The sequence below is a fragment of the Callorhinchus milii genome, unplaced genomic scaffold (assembly GCF_018977255.1).
Source record: "Callorhinchus milii isolate IMCB2004 unplaced genomic scaffold, IMCB_Cmil_1.0 Scaffold2, whole genome shotgun sequence".
Classification (NCBI taxonomy): domain Eukaryota; kingdom Metazoa; phylum Chordata; class Chondrichthyes; order Chimaeriformes; family Callorhinchidae; genus Callorhinchus; species Callorhinchus milii.
The window spans coordinates 63252118-63269963 of record NW_024704743.1 but is presented as its reverse complement, the minus strand read 5'-3'; the positions used below and the strand labels follow the sequence as shown (position 1 = coordinate 63269963).

Genomic DNA, 17846 nt, shown 5'->3' with positions numbered 1-17846 from the left:
CAGACCAAACTAAATCTTTGCTGACAAACTGAGCAATTGGTTGTCACTTTTGATTCCCAAGGTTGTAGATAAATTGGTGTCCACATTGAATAAATACGTATGCTTCTATCTAGCAGAAGAAAGCAGTGGCTTCACTAAAAGTTTATTCTATTGATCCCATGGGTGTCCTTAGGATAGTATTGCCAAACCCCTATATTAAGTAATCTGCAACACCACTACTGCTTGGATCTGATTGGCATAGATGATGCAACCTTTGGTAGATTTGTTCTGGTGAATGCTGCCTCTAATCTTCCACAAGCAACTCCTCCCATTATTATTGGATTATTCCCCAGCAATTAATGATGAACATTACCTTTGTAGTTGACTTTGTTCTTTGAATGCAGTCCTTTCCTCGGGTCTTGTGGGAGTGCCTGTAACATGGGTTAATACACATTGGTCAAAATGGACTTTCATTGCCAGACTCCGCAACATTGCCATTGCTCCGCAACATTGTCAGACTCCGCCACTGTCTCAACCATCAGGCTGCTGAAACCCTCACCCACGCATTTGTCACATCAAGGCTCAATTATGGAAACTCCCTCCTCATCGGCCTTCCCAACTCTTCCCTTCACAAGCTGCAGATCATCCAAAACTGCAGCTTGTGTACTCTCACGCACCAGGCTCCGTGACCCCATCAGTCCCACCCTCGCCCGACTTCACTGGCTCCCCATCCTTCAGAGGATCGAGTTCAAGATCCTCGTCCTCACCTTTAAGGCCATCCATGGCCTTGCTCCCTCCTATCTTTCTGACCTGCTGACTCCCTACCAACCTGCCCGCTCCCTCCATTCAGCGGGCTCCGGTCTGCTCCATGTCTCCTGCCCTACCATCGGTGGCCGAGCTTTCAGCCTCTCTGGCCCCACACTCTGGAACTCCATTCCCTGGTCCCTTCGCCTCACTTCCTCCATTGCCTCCTTCAAGGCCGGTCTCAAGACCCTTCTCTTCAACCACCCACCTCTCTGCTTTCCTTCACCCCTACACCACCCCTCCCCCAATGCGCGGGTCCCGACCCCTGACTGTTCAGTGCTTTGGGACGTCCTCCCGACATGAAAGGCGCTCTATAAATGTAAGTTTGTTGTTTCATTGCAAAGTAAGCACAGATCTCTTTACTGTTTGTGAACAATGTGCGAAAAGATTTACAAAGAATGTACAGCACGAAAACAGGCCACTCAACCCAACCAGTTTCTGCTTGTGTTTATAATCCATTGGGAGATCCAATCTCTACTAGGCATACTCTAGCTAAAGCAGCTCAGATTTGGAGCTGAGTGAAGTGACTGATCCCGTTTCCTTCTCTGCTATTGCTTCAATTGTTTCAATGGTGTGTGCACAAAGTTACGTTAAAAAGTGTACCTGCAGAAATGTGTATGGCAAGGCATTTCTGCTTGTGTTGATTTCAGAGAAAGGGCAAAAGATTACTATTCTCTATAGTGCTGAATCATGGAACAAACTTAAAAAAGTAGTCCAAAAAGTTTTTTTTAAAAGAACTAATAATTGCCTCACCAACTACAATTAAGAGCTGTAAAACTGTTATCACTGCGCCTTTTATATGTTTGGTGGTTTGACCTCACTCCCAGGAGTAGATTTGGAGCTGGAAACCTGATACATACTTACCAGCTCCAAATCATTTGTGTTGGGAACTTGCACAGAGCTTTGTGAATTGGAATTGAACATCGCATGAGCTGCAGTATTTTCTTACCGTGCATTCACTCTAAAGCTTCCAGCAGGTGTTAAGCGCTCTGGGACGCTACCCTGCGTGAATGGCACTATATAAATGCAAGTTGTTGTACTGAAAAATGATCAGGATGATTTGTTTTGTGTTACTTTCTATTTACTTTCTAGCCCAGGGTCAATGAGGCTAATTTCAGTCTCTTCATTGTTGACTAACTTGGCACAAATGATCACAAAATCGCAAGATTGGTTTGGATAAAGGCCCTTGGAGCCCATTTGACTTCCCTTCCATACTACCCACCCTACTTTCCTCCCATCACAGCATCAAGCTGTTTTTAAATGAGTCCAGTGCCATGCCTCATCCACCCACAAGTTACCTGTCTTGGTAACCTGTTCCAGTTGTTATTTATCCTCTGTATAGAAAAAACTTTGTGGTGCCTGTCCTGAAATTGCCCTTTGCAACTGTAAACCTTATTGTCTTCTATGGTTTTGGGACATCCTGAAGTATTTTTATACATTTACTTTTTCAATCCCATTTAAAATTTTTGACACCTCTATAAGATCCCCTCTGAAATGTCTTAGATTCAGGTGCTAGCCATTCAGCCTACTGGTTCAATCAGTTTATTAACTCGTAGCAAATCTTTTAATTCTATTTTCCTGACTTTTCTCTTTTCATATATCTTCTCTTTTCTTAAACATCAAATTTGACTCCAGCATTTCAAGGGATTTATAATCTAGGTTGCAATTGGCAAGAGTGGGGCATTGTAGGAGAAGTGATGCTTTTTGAATGATTGAAACAAGATTTCATTTGCCGATTTAAGATGAACTTTGCTTTGATCCTTTTAGATCTGAACTGCTCAGGAAAGTCATTATGAAAAGTAATGTTTGAGTATCTCTTGTCTTAGAGAAATACATTTGTACTTACAATCAACAAGTATGTTTAAAGCCTGTTGCAATATTATTATTCTCCTTTGTCAGATGCTTTTTGTGTGCAGCTGATTACTGGAGATGCTCTGGTGGAACTTTAGCTCATCTATCATTATGATCTTCCTCCTATTGTTCCCCATTAGTTCCGTAGATCAAATGACACTGTCCTCTTTTATAGCTCTTAATACATTTCTACGTGCTCTATCCTGCTGTCACTGTATTTTCACACTCAATTCAGAAGTTAAAATCAGGACTAAATTGTCGCCCGATTCCCCCATCCTAGGGCAAATTGTAATACTTCAGCGGCTGTGTTGACTGAAATCAGCCAGCTCAACAGACGGGGATCTGCATCTGTGATTTTTGTCTGTTTGGCGTGGTGCTATATTACATATTGCCTCTGAGTAATTTTGGAAATCTTGTGTCATATGTTTTATTTTAGAAAAAAGATTTTCGTGTGCTGTAAAAAAAATTCTATTATGGCTTAACGTAGAGTACAACTTGTAGAAGATTGTTTGGTTTTATGATCTTTCATCAGTAGCAAACTAATGGACAGTCAGTGATATATTCAACTGTATTCAACAATAAGGGAGTTACTCCAGTGTCCTGGCCCAAAACTCCCCCAAATCACTCCATGGCTATTTGTGGGGAAATGTTGTTGAGCAAAACGGCTTCTACGTTTCACCCACAAAATGCACAGTCATTCCACTTTACAGAATACCCCGTGAAGAGCTTTGAGACATCTAGATAATGTGATAAGGCATTATATCAATTGCAAGGATTGTTATTATTGACATGCAAGTGGAACTTTTCCATGTGAACTTCTTCCTTGTAGTTTTGGGGGGTGGCGGTCAACATGTTTTCTTAGTAAAAATAGATTGAATTCACAATTTGATTTTACCTATTTTTTGACATTCTGACTGATGGTGTGAGTGTTCTGCTTTTTTGTATTGGGTGCTGCACTTGAAGGTGTTGACATACCTGGAGACCCGGGCTGAACAGGCCTGGTAACTCAGATGTTCAAATTTAACACAGATTCACAGACTTTACTATAGAGTCCTGAATATGCAGCACAAGAACTTGCACCGTCCCTTGTCAGGCAAGCGTTACCAATTCAACACTGTGGGAATATTTCAACAAAAGAAATGTTGGAAACACAAATTATATTTCTAACTGATGGAAATTTTTTTTTAGACATCTATTTGTGTGGGTTTATGTAAACTCTGTAATCTGTTTAAAATAACTAAATTGTTCATAAAACAGATGTCCTGATCTGTTTTGGCCAACATTTATGTTTAAGAAGATTACAAAGGTAGCCAGCCATTATTTAATAAAGAAAGATATCTTTAAAAATTGGTTGCATACGCTCAGTTTTAACAATTTTGCAAATTCATAGAAAGTTAACCACACAGAAGCAAGCCATATGGCCCGTTATCTGTGTTCTTGCTCCCTCTCCCACTCGAGCCAATTCCTGTTGAGCCAATGTTGTTCTCGGCTTCAACAGCCATTTATTTGTTGCTTCATCGTCTATTTGTGGTAAGGCATTTCATGTTCTAACAATCCTCATTAGTAGTACAATGCAGTGGAGATCGTTAGCTCATTATGTGTGAAAACTAACTTGTAAAAATCTTTATCATATTTCAAATCCACTTCACAAGTGTCATTCCCTCAGGGAATATCTTTATATTCTGTTCACCCATCTATAAAAAGCAATGTGGTTCTAACTTGAAAAGGCTTCATCACCTGTTATCCAAGTTTTTTTTCTACACAAATAGTCTATTTTAATCAGCCTGCATTTTACCCAGCAATTTCTCAAATGGTGAATCCCATAGTTATGTACCATGCCTAGTCCTAATCCACTTTCCCAGAGAAACGGAAGCAAATTCTAAAGGCTGGTGTCAGAACAGATTGGTGATGGATCCAGAACAGGGTGTTTTAAAAAGGGATGCAGAAAATGATGTCATTGAATCATGTGCCTCTTTAAAACTTTTTTTATAAATACTGTCAATGTACTTCACAAGTAAATACTGTCAAGTGTAGTAACTATTTTGGAGGAAAATGTGGCAACCATTTGCACTTGCAAAGTTCCATAAACAGCCATGAGGTGAATAATGAATTAATCTGCAGGATTGTTGGCCAGAACACTGGGAAAAAATGAGGACCAAAACAAAATAGTATATTAAAAATGAATACAATGAAAAATATTTATTATAGGATGAGCTAATGTTGTGTCAGACCATCAGCAACTATGCCTGATACATATCCGAAAATGACATAGAACTCCCCTAATGGTTTGATGGCTAAATGCACCATATAAACCTCTTGAGGAATTTGAAAAGACACCATGCAGATTACCCACTGTACCATTTAAATTTGAAGTAACTGCAGCTATCACAGCATGGGTTCATTTTCTCAATCGATATCCCAAACCAAACCAGATCAGTGAAGTTAAGGCTGCGAAAGACCTTGTTTCTATGATGCATTAGAACAAGGTAATTCATTATAGTGTGAAGTACTCCTATATTAAGCATAACATGGATCTCAAGTTGACCCTCAACCTCAGGAAAGCATTATTGAAACTTGTATCTTCCACTCCCCAGCTCGCATTAAGCTTGCACAAATGATGCTGTGAGCTGGATTGAGACGGCAACAACTGCAGCATTTCAAATATGATCTCAGATAGTAAGTGATAAATGGCATCCATTACCTTCTTCCCACTTGTTCCTTCCCCTAAACATAAATAAAATGAGGTCCCATAGGCAAAAATAATAACTTTGCAATGCAAAACAGCCGGAACAAAGAATTATATCTTTCTTTGAGAAAACAAAACCCATTTAATCAGAAACTAAGGGTATCGGTTGTTTTACCACTCTGTTTGGGTTTTATATGAGAACAGTTTTAAACATCTGCTCTGAATTTGCAGCAGGGCTCGGCAAATATCTCCAAATGCTGAAAGAAATGTTAACCTGATATAGTCAAGGCTGGCATTCCTAAGGAATTCTGTTGATGTGAGAATTTTAATACCAGGGTAAAAATGATGGTGGTGGCATATTTAATGATTAACTATGCTTTTTACTTTTAATCAATGCAACAGGTGTCACCAAGGTTGACTATGGAGATGTAACAGCACGTAAAGCATTAAGAGAAAAACTGTCATGTAAGCCTTTCTCCTGGTTTCTGGAGAACGTTTATCCTGATTCCCAAATTCCACGTCACTATTTTTCCCTGGGAGAGGTAAGGATTGTGTCTTAATTCTTCAAACACTTTAAAAAAACTACAGAGGGACCCAGTTATAAAGGATTCATTATTACACAAATCTGCTTATACAACAACAGCTTGTATTTACATAATGCCTCAGAGAGCTGAACATGAATGTCTTTTGGGTCTGTCGTCACCAGAAGTACGGTACATTTCCAGCTTCTAGCTGACTGATTTCCTGTGCATGCGTGCATCACACGAGAAGCAGCCAGTAAAAGTTGCAAGCCTTGTGACTACGTTTGCGAGCATCTCTAGTCCTAGAAATGTGCTCATGAGCAAGGTTCTGGCTGACTAGTCAGCTTCCTGCTAGGGCTGGAAGTGATCTGAGTGATAACGCAAGAGACACAGACAGCCATTTTTTTTCACAGAAAAACTATAACATGATGTTTAATTTTATGACCCAAGATCCCACATAACTGGGTTGCCCTGTATTTAGTCATAAATCTAGCTGAGGTGATTGTTAGTTCCTACTAGAAACTGAAATCCTGTTTAACCCTTTTACAGATGAGTTGTCATTCTGTGTGTTTTAGTGTGTCTCTGTGTTATGGTTGTTAAGTCGCCTTGAGTGCTGCTAATGATGCACATTTTATCATTTTAAATTCCTGTTCTGCTGCATTGGTTTTAATTGCAGCTTGTTCATGTAATGCTGCAGAGATGGGACATGTTATTAACTGAATGCAAAAATCAGGTCCCACATGTAAACTGAACTGTAAACTTATGCCATCTGCGTTCATATTACTTCAACACTGCAATATTGTACCAGTAAAGGGGGTAACCTGCTGAAGAATCCTAGAATATTTTAGCACAGAAATAAGCAATTCAGCCCATTTTATCTGTGTCGGGTGTCTAAGAACAATCCATTCAGTCCTACTACCTTGATACATCCTTTAACAAATTATAGAGTTTATCAGCAGAACACTGGATTTATACTATCTTTTAATAAATGTATTCATTTTCTGAATATTAGAAGTGACTGGTGTTAATGTTGAAATTTTCATCGGGCACACGTGATCAAATTGGATTGTAAACTGATAAATGATGTATTCTCTGCCAATATTAATATCAAGTTAGTAAATCTTTCAAGAATCAGTTTGACCATGATGCATACAGTTAGACCCTAATAAGCATGGTTATACCATGGAGCTCATCCTCCACAATTTATTTATCTTTTGTGACAGAAATGTGGAACTTTAGGTTGATAGGATTCCCTGTACTAATCTATCTTCTCAGTCAACTGGGTTTCTGACGCATGAGGAAACCAATTACCACCATGTGATGAGTATCAGTTTGGGGATCGTGACTTCCCCCCCACCCTGTTAATATACTTAAGACAGGTTTCAGACAGCCTTCATTTTCGGGCATTTGTAAAAGTAGCTTTTTCAAAAGTGACCATCGTGAAAGTGCAGTGGAGCCAGGGTAACGCGGTTTATTAAAGATGAAAATTAAATTAGGGTTTTTTAAAACTCTTGAAGCACAAGGCACGTAGTGTTTTTAGCAGAATGATTTTAAAATGATTTTAGAACACTATGTCGTGTAGACGTATTTTTTAAAAAAAACAAATTGTGTGTGCTATTGATTTAAACATATGGGGAGTCCAGTTCCATAGTTTTGCCAGATCCAAATTAACAGATAAAACATTGTTTGTTTTCTTACAATCAAAGGAAAAATCAAGTGAGTTTGAGGCCTGTGCAGTGTTATGGACTTGCATGTAGGATGAGTGACTGCTTGTGAGAAAACACTGTGTATCCAACTCACTCTGGTCAGAAGTTACGTCGATTTAAAACCAGGAGCCAAAACACTGCCTACCAGTACACAAGCAGTAACGCATTCCTTTGCAAGTGCAGAGCCCTGCCTCATGTTCCCAGCTCATGTCCTGGTTATTAATCTACATTCTTATTTTTATTTAAAATTTTGCTTTACAGTTAAAAAAAATTGCAAATTGGTGCATGATGCCTTTTAATGACCTGAGCTCTTGAGCACGTTACTGAATTGCAAGTAAAAGAACCAATGGGTACTATAAATGCTATAGAAAAACCTACTTTTCTAGTTCTGTAGAGCTGAACTGCACATACTTTCAATCAATTGATACATCTAGTAATAAATCCTCATCGTTTTTATACTGTTAATTTTATGTTGTCACAATCCTGAAAAAATAGCATGTGGTTTAATTTTTAAGCGTAGAATGTATTAGCTGTAATGTCCTATATAAAACACTCCTTCAGAAAAAGTTACTTCAACCTGTGCAATGAACAGCACTTGCCATAATCTTGCACATTGCTAGTAACAAGCGATATTCTCGAACGAACCCACGGATTGACTTGAGAGGCAGCAATAGCAGACCTATAGATAGTAATACAGAAGTTCATTACATTTGCCTTGGCGAATAACTGCACTTTACTACCAATCAGTATTACAATCTAAAGGCTTCCTCTCCCCAATGTGGGTCACATATATCTATCAGATAGATCATAAGCGTAGAAAACTTTGCCAATGGATATAACATGGAGCCTAATAATAATCCCTCCAAAAACCCAAAACAATAATAAATTGGTCATTTTCAATCTACGACTGTTTGTGGGACATTGCTGTGAGCAATTGGCTGCCGCGTTCGCCCACAAATATACAGTCAATTCACTTTACAGTGTGTTCTGTGAAGCGCTTTGGGATGTCCTCCCGACGTGAAAAGCGCTATATCAAATGCAAGGATTGTTGTTGTTGTTGTTGTTGTTTAAGAGTATCCACATCAGACTAAGTTTCACATGTGAATGCCACCTAGAAATGGAAATTTCTGTGTTTTTATTTGTGGAGACTGTACCAGTCTCTAGATATTGTCATTTTAGGAACAAATACTTATCACTAAGTATTTACTACAATTTGGAAGCACGATTTGAAAATTGCCAACATTCATCAGTGATGTTTTCTGTTATGTAGCATTCATCCACTAGAAAAGAATTGAATCCCAAAAGAGAGGTTAACATAATATTACAGTTTTATTATGTGAGAAACATTGAACCATTTAGAAAATTGATGGTATAGTTTTATTTACTATTTGAAATAGTAAATAAAACTATACCATCTCTTCCAGCAAGATCAGATTGATGAATCAAAACATTAATTCTTTAAAACCTTGATTATGTTGAAAAATAGGGAATATTAGTTTATACAATGCTTTTTCAAAAATTGTCTGGTGTGCCTTTAGATTATTTGCAATTTCTAATTACATTAATTATTTAATTCTATAATCTTTTTAGATCCGAAATGTAGAAACTAACCAATGCCTGGATAATATGGCAAGAAAGGAAAATGAAAAAGTGGGAATATTTAACTGTCATGGCATGGGAGGCAACCAGGTGAGCTATTCTTTACCTTTGATTCTCTTTTCCTTGAGTTACTTTCACTTGCATGTTCGGTCCATGAGTAACCTCACAACTAGCTTCAGTTGTGCTACACGATCTATGCACAGGCAGCTCATGGTCAGAACGCCAGCAGCTCACATATACACGAAAACAGTCTATTCTCACGTTGTATGGGTGGCCCTGCCATTGCTTGTTTAGTTTAGTGGTTTAGCAGAGCACAGACTAAGCTTATTTTCAGATATTTGCAAGAAGGTTTGATCAATTCCTTGGGATTTGAATTTGTGATGCTTTTTGTGAGGCAGGTGCTTAACTGCTTCAGTGCTGGATTGCCTTGCAACTTGTTTTATACCATTAGCAATGAAGCAAAGGGAAACTAGTTTAAACTGGTCATTAGACACGTGCATCATCGGAAAAAGTCTGTCCAAAAATCTGGTGGCACAGTGTTTTTTTGCATTCTTTTTTGGTTCACAGGATGCAAAGAGGCCGTGCTGAAGTGTGTGGGTTGGTCTCTTCTTTTTGCCGGCTTCATAAGGGATATATAATGGTTTCTGGCCTGCAGGGAGGAGAGACAGAAAGATTGGCTGAGTATCAATGAAGCAAAATCTTGAAACTTAATTTGTTCGAGAGCAGCCAGAAAATCATAGAATGGACTGTAAACAAGTTCAAAACTGAGTTGCCAATGGAGAAGTGTTGTCAAAGAGTTACCTAAAGTTAGTCTATACTGTTAAAGCTCAAACCATCCACTAATGCCTTCATGTATAGATTAATTAGGAGTCTTGAGACTTGAAGCTTATTAACGCTGTCCAATATCTGCTTTAATCAGTTCTCTGGCCCCCATTTAAGTATGCCGATTATTCATTGTACATGATCTTTGCATGTGAACCTTGTAAAAATAATCATAGTACAGCTAATATCAAGGTTAAAATACATAAAGCTAAAAGAAATTTAAGCAACATTGAAATGACTTCCTACATCAATTGCTTGTCTTGTCATGAATTCAGACCCTTGTTATTTTTGCAGTTTTAATCCTTTCATGTTCTTTCATTCGCTAGGTATTCTCCTATACTGCAAACAAAGAAATCCGAACTGATGACTTGTGCTTAGATGTGTCCAAACTTAATGGCCCTATCATGATGCTGAAGTGCCATCATCTGAAAGGCAATCAGCTTTGGGATTATGACAATGTAGTAAGTAATTTATTGTAAATATTTGTATTTAAAAATAAATTTTATGTGCTTTTTACTCACGCATTAATTATTGGTTATATTTAATAATGATAAATTATAGTTAAACAGAATTTACAAATAAAGGTTCAGATCATAACTTTACACCGTTGAACTTTGGTCTAAAGTGCAAGGCCGCAAAAGAATTCACCAGCTATTGAGGCCGAACATCTATTAATTCTACTTGGACAGTGACCTCCTGACAGTTATAGAACCCTCCTTTGGTCATTATTAACTTCACGGAAACAGATGAGATACATGACCACGTATAACTCAGAGAGTTCAGCATGACAGAATCCAGGTGCTGGCAGGTATTGCTTTTTATGACTGGAGGAATAGGAACTTAAAATACCAATTGCAGAATATACACTACAGTAGAATGCCATTATAACTAGGGCTTGTGATCACAGGAATCCCAGAATCCTGGGATTTATTGAAGAGAATCCTGGGTATTTTGGGATTGTATAAAAGCTGAACCCGGGTGGAAGGAGGTGGCGGGCTTTCCTGGTCCACCAGACGTATATATTGTGAATACCTGCGTTCCCCAACATTGAACCCAACTTGTCACAACCTGCCAATCAGAACTACAACAACAACAAGATTACATTTGTATAGCGCCTTTCACTTCAGGAGGACGTCTCAAGGCGCTGGATAGTGTACAGCATTTCAGACCCGAGTTGGGGTTGGGGGGGAGGGGAGGGGAAAGGGGATGGTCGAAGAGGAGGGTCTTGAGGCGGGACTTGAAGGAGGCTAAGGAAGGGGTGAGGCAGAGTGACTGGGGGATGGAATTCCAGAGGTTGGGGGCAGAGTGGCTGAAGGCTCTCCCCCAATGGTGGGTCGGGGGACGTGGAGCAGGCCGGAGCCGGCTGAGCGGAGGGAGCGGGCGGATTGGTAGGGGGTTAGGAGATCGCAGAGGTAGGGCGGGGCGAGGCTATGGAGGGCTTTGTAGGTGAAGATCAGGGTTTTGTCCTGGATCCTCTGAAGGATAGGGAGCCAGTGGAGTTGGGGGAGAGTGGGGGAGATGGGGTCACGGAGTTTGGTGCAGGAGAGGACATGGGCTGCAGATTATCTGCAGTCTGTGGAGGGAGGAGTTGGGAAGGCCGACAAGCAGGGCGTTTGCATAGTCGAGCCTGGAGGTGACGAAGGCATGAACAAGAGTTTCAGCGGCCTGAGGGGTGAGGTAGTGGCAGAGTTGAGCGATGTTACAGAGGTGAGGGAAGGCAGAGTGGGTCATGGCTTGAATGTGGGGGAGAAAAGACAGTTGAGGGTCGAACAAGACACCTGGGTTCCTGACTGGCTGGTGAGTTGTAGTGTGCAACCATGGAGGTTGATGCTGCCAGAGCCTGAATCAAGAGATTGTGCATTTTATCTCAACTTGATTTTATTCAATAATGTCTTATGTGGAACCTTACCAAATGCCTTGAAAATCCATATAATTGACAGTGATTTCCTTTAGTGGGGTGAGAGTCTGTTCTGTTTGTTGATTGCAAGGCTCCGAGCTGAAATGAATCTCATGTCAGTTAGTAAATTTGAAGCATGGCACAAAGTGGTTGGCACCAATTGGAACTACAGTAACTTGGTCATTTCAATTAGGGAAGCCACAGGATGCTTTTTGTGGGGAATGGAAGGTGTGCAATTGAAATGCTGTCCTGATACGGAAAGAACAGGAAATTTATTCTGTGACTAATTGTTCTAAGCACTGCCTTTATTTAATTTTTATATTGCCCTTTTTTGCCTGGTTAAGCACATTTTCAAAAAGGACTAAACGTCTCTATTGAGTGTAGTTCAAGGTCCAAGGCAAAGTAACATCATCTGGCTAAATAGGTATGAAAGCCTCACATTTTGAGATGGTGTAACCTTCAGTACAATACAGTACTTCGCCATTAATTCAAATATTTGTCTGCAGAATGTGGATGTAAGCTATCGGGACAATCAAAATGTCATGCCGCAGTAAAGATCAATATTTGTGCTGAATTTGTCTTTATCATACAATGGCCAATATTGTGTAGCATGCTTCACAGAATTTAAAAATGTATTTTTAAAAAAAAGGCGCTTCTCCTGGAGTACTGACCAACAAATCCCCAAATAAAATTGGTCAGTCACTCTATGGTTGTTGCGGGACATTGGTTTGCTCAAACTGACCACCAAGTTTCGCCCAGAAAATATACAGTCAATCCATTTTACAGTGTATCCTGTGAAGCGCTTTGAGACGTCTTAGTGACATGATAAGGAGCTATGTCAATTTCAAGGATTGTTATTCTGTCAGTGAAATTCAATACCCTTGTTAGCACAATCTGGAGGTTACTTCACACACACACACACCTCTCCCGAGTAAATGTGACACCGAGTAAGTCTGTGTGATATTTAATCAACACAGATTAAATATCCTATGTGGAAATCATGTAAATAGCAGTTTTAATCGGTCTCATTTTTTAAAAAATCACCCTTTTTATGTGATTGTTTTATGTACAGTAACACACTCAGTTATTTTTACGAGACTTACCACTGAGCATCAGTGAATGCTGAATGAATCATTTGAACAACTTCATGCATTTTTCAACACATTTAATTTTCTTGTCCAACATTGGGTTTCTTCTGCAAACCACCATGCTGGGAGAAATCTTTAAATTGAGTTCACATTCCTTTGCCCCAGTAATTGAAAAGTTTCAACTGGATTGGATGAGGTTAAATTAAATTACTATCCTTTCACCTTGCATTATCTGGATTTGAGTCCAGGCCAGAAGGATAGATGAAAGTCTTTTAGATTTAAGGATCTTAAAAGGCATTAGTTTTGCCAATCACGACCTAGTTGCAGGCAATGTAAATTTGTAGAACAGAACAGTCCTAATTGTGTTCCACATGTTTTGCCATGGCTAATTTAGAAGGTAGAAACATCACACTTGCTGTAGTAGGGAACGAAGAAATCATTTTAGCTTCCTGTCAACAGTTTTATAAATCTATTAAATCCTACACTATTCTCTGTATAAGGATACAATGTAAATGCTTCAATGTTAAGTTTAGCGATTTAATTTCATCCAAAATACTTGTGCTACCAGTACTCTATTCTCATATTTTCAGTCATTTGATAGCTAGTTGGTTACTTGAATTAATTGTGCGAATTGGCTTGGCTGATAAGCTGCCAATCTTCACAGTTGGGTTCATTTTAATATTGACTGTTCCATTGACAAAATGGAAGTCAAAACATATTTTGTAATATGACTACAGTGGTAGTATTATGGTAGAAGAGGCACATTTGTCATAAATAGGTCTGAGGTGAACTGCCCACTGGTATAATACTACAGAAGTTTTCAATATGATTAAAATTGACCTGCATTCTTTTCAAAAGACTATTGAATTTGTTTGGAATCCATTAGAAATGTTGGCAGATGATCTTGTAATGTTACTGGTTGACTTTCCATTATTTGCTGTTATAACTGCCAAGTTGCGTTGTTCATATTTTTGACAATTTTGCAAAAATGTGAGCAATTTTTTAACTAATCCCCTAAAGTATTTGAACCTTGCCTCAGTTTTGTAGCTCTTATTTCAGGGTTTCGGCTTACTCCCAAGTATCTTGTATTCAGAATTTACAAAATCTTCTAATGTATTGCAATAAAACAATTGGTAGTCTAGATAATCCTCGGTAACATCCTACATATGAGTTTTAATAGGTTCCTTAAACAATTAAATTAGAATCTGATGTATATAACAAAATTTCCAGCACATTTTAATTTGTATAAATAAAACCAGGACCAGAATTGAATATCTAACTTGCTGTATTTAACAGGTTCCTTAATAAATGAATGGTGTCGCATAGTGGGGCACCTTTTGGTAACACAATACATCATGCTAACCCACCAAACAAATTGCTACTGAAGGAATCTGTTTATTAAACACTGCAAAATAGGTCCCATTAGCTACTGTATAGGAACACAATAGCACTCGTGTCTGAGAGCATGTTTCTTGATTCTTTTTGAGAATAGACTTATCTTCTGTATTAGACCATTAAAGCAATTTCTTTTGATTTTTCAGAAAATGACACTGCTCCACGTAAACAGCAATCAGTGCTTGGATAAAGCCATGGAGACAGAAAGCCAGGTGCCCACCATGAAAGACTGCAATGGCGGTCGTTCTCAGCAATGGATTTTGCGCAATGTCACACTTCCTGACATTTTCTGATGGTTCTGTTGTGAGGATTTAGTGTGCTACCTATGTGCACTTTGCTGCTGGACCAGTCTTAAACTGAACGTTTATCTCAGCAGTGAATTGGTTCTTCCTTTGAGCATGTGGACTCATTTTGAAGGATGTTTAATACATAAATTCGTGGTCTTAGAACTGCCGCCTTTCTTCATGGCTTGAAGACTACAGCTTTTTATGGAGAAAATGTACACACTGATGTTTACACGATTGTTTCTAATTGGTTTAAAAAGGGGAAAGTGAAGACAACAAGATGGCTTCAATCCCAATGAGTGAACTTGCGGTTCACAAAGCAAATATGGTTTAATCTAGGAAATGGCCTGTCATATCACTGGTTTTCTGTGTCAGCGGTATATCATTGTAATTTAATCACACAATTGTTGTACTTATCTGGGAAGTGACAGAACCGGAAACTAAAATTCAAAATATCGCTACGAGTCTTAGTTTACCCATAGCAACCAATGTACACAGTATCAGAGGGGGAATGCAAAGAATATATATCACACATGTCCATTTAAATCATTTTTGTATGAACAGGAATCTATACAATGGGGATAAAGTTCATGAGCAAAGTTGAATAATACAATTATGACAGACTTAATTTTATGTAGATTTTTATACCTCAATGAACAATTAACCAGTTCTAATTTAGAAAATTGTGACCATTCTGTTTGATTGCCTTAGTAATCATTTCAGTTAACTTTTTCTTAAACTATGGTGTATTAGAATAGTAGAAGCCACCAAGAGATAGGAAAATGTTACGCACATGTTCTTTTTCTTTACCATCTTTTATTTTTCCCTTTCTGTCTGGGTTTCTTACCCCAGATTTGTGAATGGTTAGATCTCGGTCTTTTTGTTCTTTTCCCAAATAATAATCCTCTGAGAACTGCTGCTACGAACCAGTCAAGGAACATATGGACTAACCGGCTTCTGAATGCGAGTGATTAAATGTTTCTGTATAGTTTGGCTTTGTATTCTCAGTGAATGATGGATTTGAATCATACCGTTAAGAGTGTGTGTGGCCTTGGTTCTTTTGGGTGTAGATTTTCTTATTAATAAAACCAAAATCAAATTCGCTGTAATGAATGCTTGTTCATCAGTGGACTGGGCCGTAGCTGGAGTTTTTGCAGGAGAACGTCTTCACTCCGTCCATAAATGGTCTTATTACTCCATTCGCAAAACTATCGTAGATTCTGTGAAATACTGGTGATTGCTTTTTTTCCCTAATAAAATATTTAAAATGGTTCAGTTGGGTGTGTTTTCTACAGCCTCACATCAGTATCGAGCATTAATAAAGAATCTATTTTATGCACAACTTGTATTAAATGAATAGGATGTTATTTTCAGGATCCTGAGCAAACGTAGAGTTTTCCTTTCATACTGATTTTCTGTGTCAGTGAAATACAATTGCAATTTAATCCCACAATTAATTGATTATCATTTTCAATATTTTTATCCCCATACACAGTGACCACATTTTGCAAGAAAAAATCTGAAGTGCTTTAAGATGTTCTGATGTAATAATGAGGTATACCAAATCAAGTATTTAATATTATTTTGGGTAAAGGGCATTACATCATTTACTATTTGGGATTTCCTTGCATATTGTGGTCCTAATGAGGGAACTTGAGTTTGAACCCCGGTCTCGGTTAATGCTTGCACTTGATCCTCCCTGACCAAACGTGTTTGACTGTGTGGGATAGGAAAGGGCTGATTCCAGGTATTAAATATTTCATAATGAGGCCACAAAAAAGTGATACAAATGTTGTATGTCGGATGTCGATAAGCTTGACCAGTGTGATATACTAACCAATGATATACTGTCCCACACAAGTTGGATCCTTTGAATGTTGCTTCTTCAGTAACCCGATTGAATCTATTGGAATATAGCATTCACACTGCCTATTATTTTCAACCTGGTTCAGTGAATATTATAAATTCTGGCTTCCACCAGTCTAAGTCACTCAACAGCTGCAAAATCATTCCAGAATTTGAATGTTTCATCTTTCAAAGGGGAAACCACTTCAGCCACTGCAATTCGACCCAACAAATTCACTGAATGTAGAATTACAGGGAACTAATACGTATGACTTAATATCAAAACAAAAACAGATGTGCAAGCAAAATATGCTTTTTCAGCACTCCTGTGAATAAAAGGGAAATAAAAAGATAACATTAATTCAAATTTGATGCTTTAGTTTTGATTAGCTGAAATAAGATGTAAGGTATAGCACTCTTCTCACAACTTAAGATTTCAATATGAACATGTTTTTCAATGAATATTCTTAAAAAGTCCCAGAAAAAGGTGGGAATAACTGGAGGTTCCATAAAAATACTGATCAGCAGAAATTGCTTTGTAGGTTTATATCAGTTGCCGATTTGCAATAATTACAGTATAGTGGGCTTGCTTTCTGTTAATGGGAAGTGGCAGATCTGATTTGGGATTAGATGAAGCATTGAGAACATCAGATCAGCTGTTAATTTGGGACCACATTAACCACTGCTTATTAACCCTATGACAGCAGTAGTAGTTTAATATCTAGCTGCATACATGTACTCTGGAGTCTGCCTTGGCTATTAAAAAGGATGGAAGTGTAAACCAGAAGGAATAAATAGAGTGAAACTATGTTTTTAAAAATTACTTTTAAAAAAAAAGGGTTTGATTGTTTCGCTCATCTCAATTCACAAAAGAACATAATTTGAGTGAGAGAATTAAGAGACTCATGAAGTGTGCATTGGTGTTTGGTGCCATGCAAGAGGTTAAAGCCATGGGCAGATGCTTGGAGGTCACCAGTGTTTCCATGGTACAAAAAGGTTCATTTGTCCTGGAGTTAATTTGCAAGCGCAGAGATTTCTCAGCAATTGTGTTCCTCCATTAGAAATGTAAAAGACATTGTAATGGTATCACAATGTTTTGGTCACCTGTAGTTTGTTGCAAAACCAGCAATATTGTACTCTTGTTTAAAAAAATAATTCTATTATAAATATGATTTGCGCTGCAGTTTGTGGATATACCTGACCAACTAGACAGAGTTATTTTCTTCAAGGCTGTTGTCAAATAGTCTCAAATAAATGGTTAAAAACTTATAGCTATGCTTTACAAATAATTAGCACTCCAGGTACTGGAAAACACTGTTAAGAACGTCTCTGCTCAATTTTCTTTCCTGGCTATATTTTTACTGCAGTC

At 38.3% G+C, this 17846-nt stretch overlaps 1 protein-coding gene across 1 annotated transcript in view; it reads left to right on the top strand.

The window, feature by feature from the left end:
- galnt1 (UDP-N-acetyl-alpha-D-galactosamine:polypeptide N-acetylgalactosaminyltransferase 1) overlaps positions 1–15741 on the top strand; it is a 77664-nt gene extending 61923 nt beyond the window's left edge. Inside the window, exons 9-12 of the mRNA XM_007897441.2 lie at positions 5723–5862; positions 9138–9236; positions 10295–10429; positions 14495–15741. Coding sequence (XP_007895632.1) covers positions 5723–5862; positions 9138–9236; positions 10295–10429; positions 14495–14641 — 521 coding nt within the window. The 3' untranslated portion in view covers positions 14642–15741. The remainder of the gene's footprint in view (positions 1–5722; positions 5863–9137; positions 9237–10294; positions 10430–14494) is intronic.
- Positions 15742–17846: the final 2105 nt, after the last annotated feature.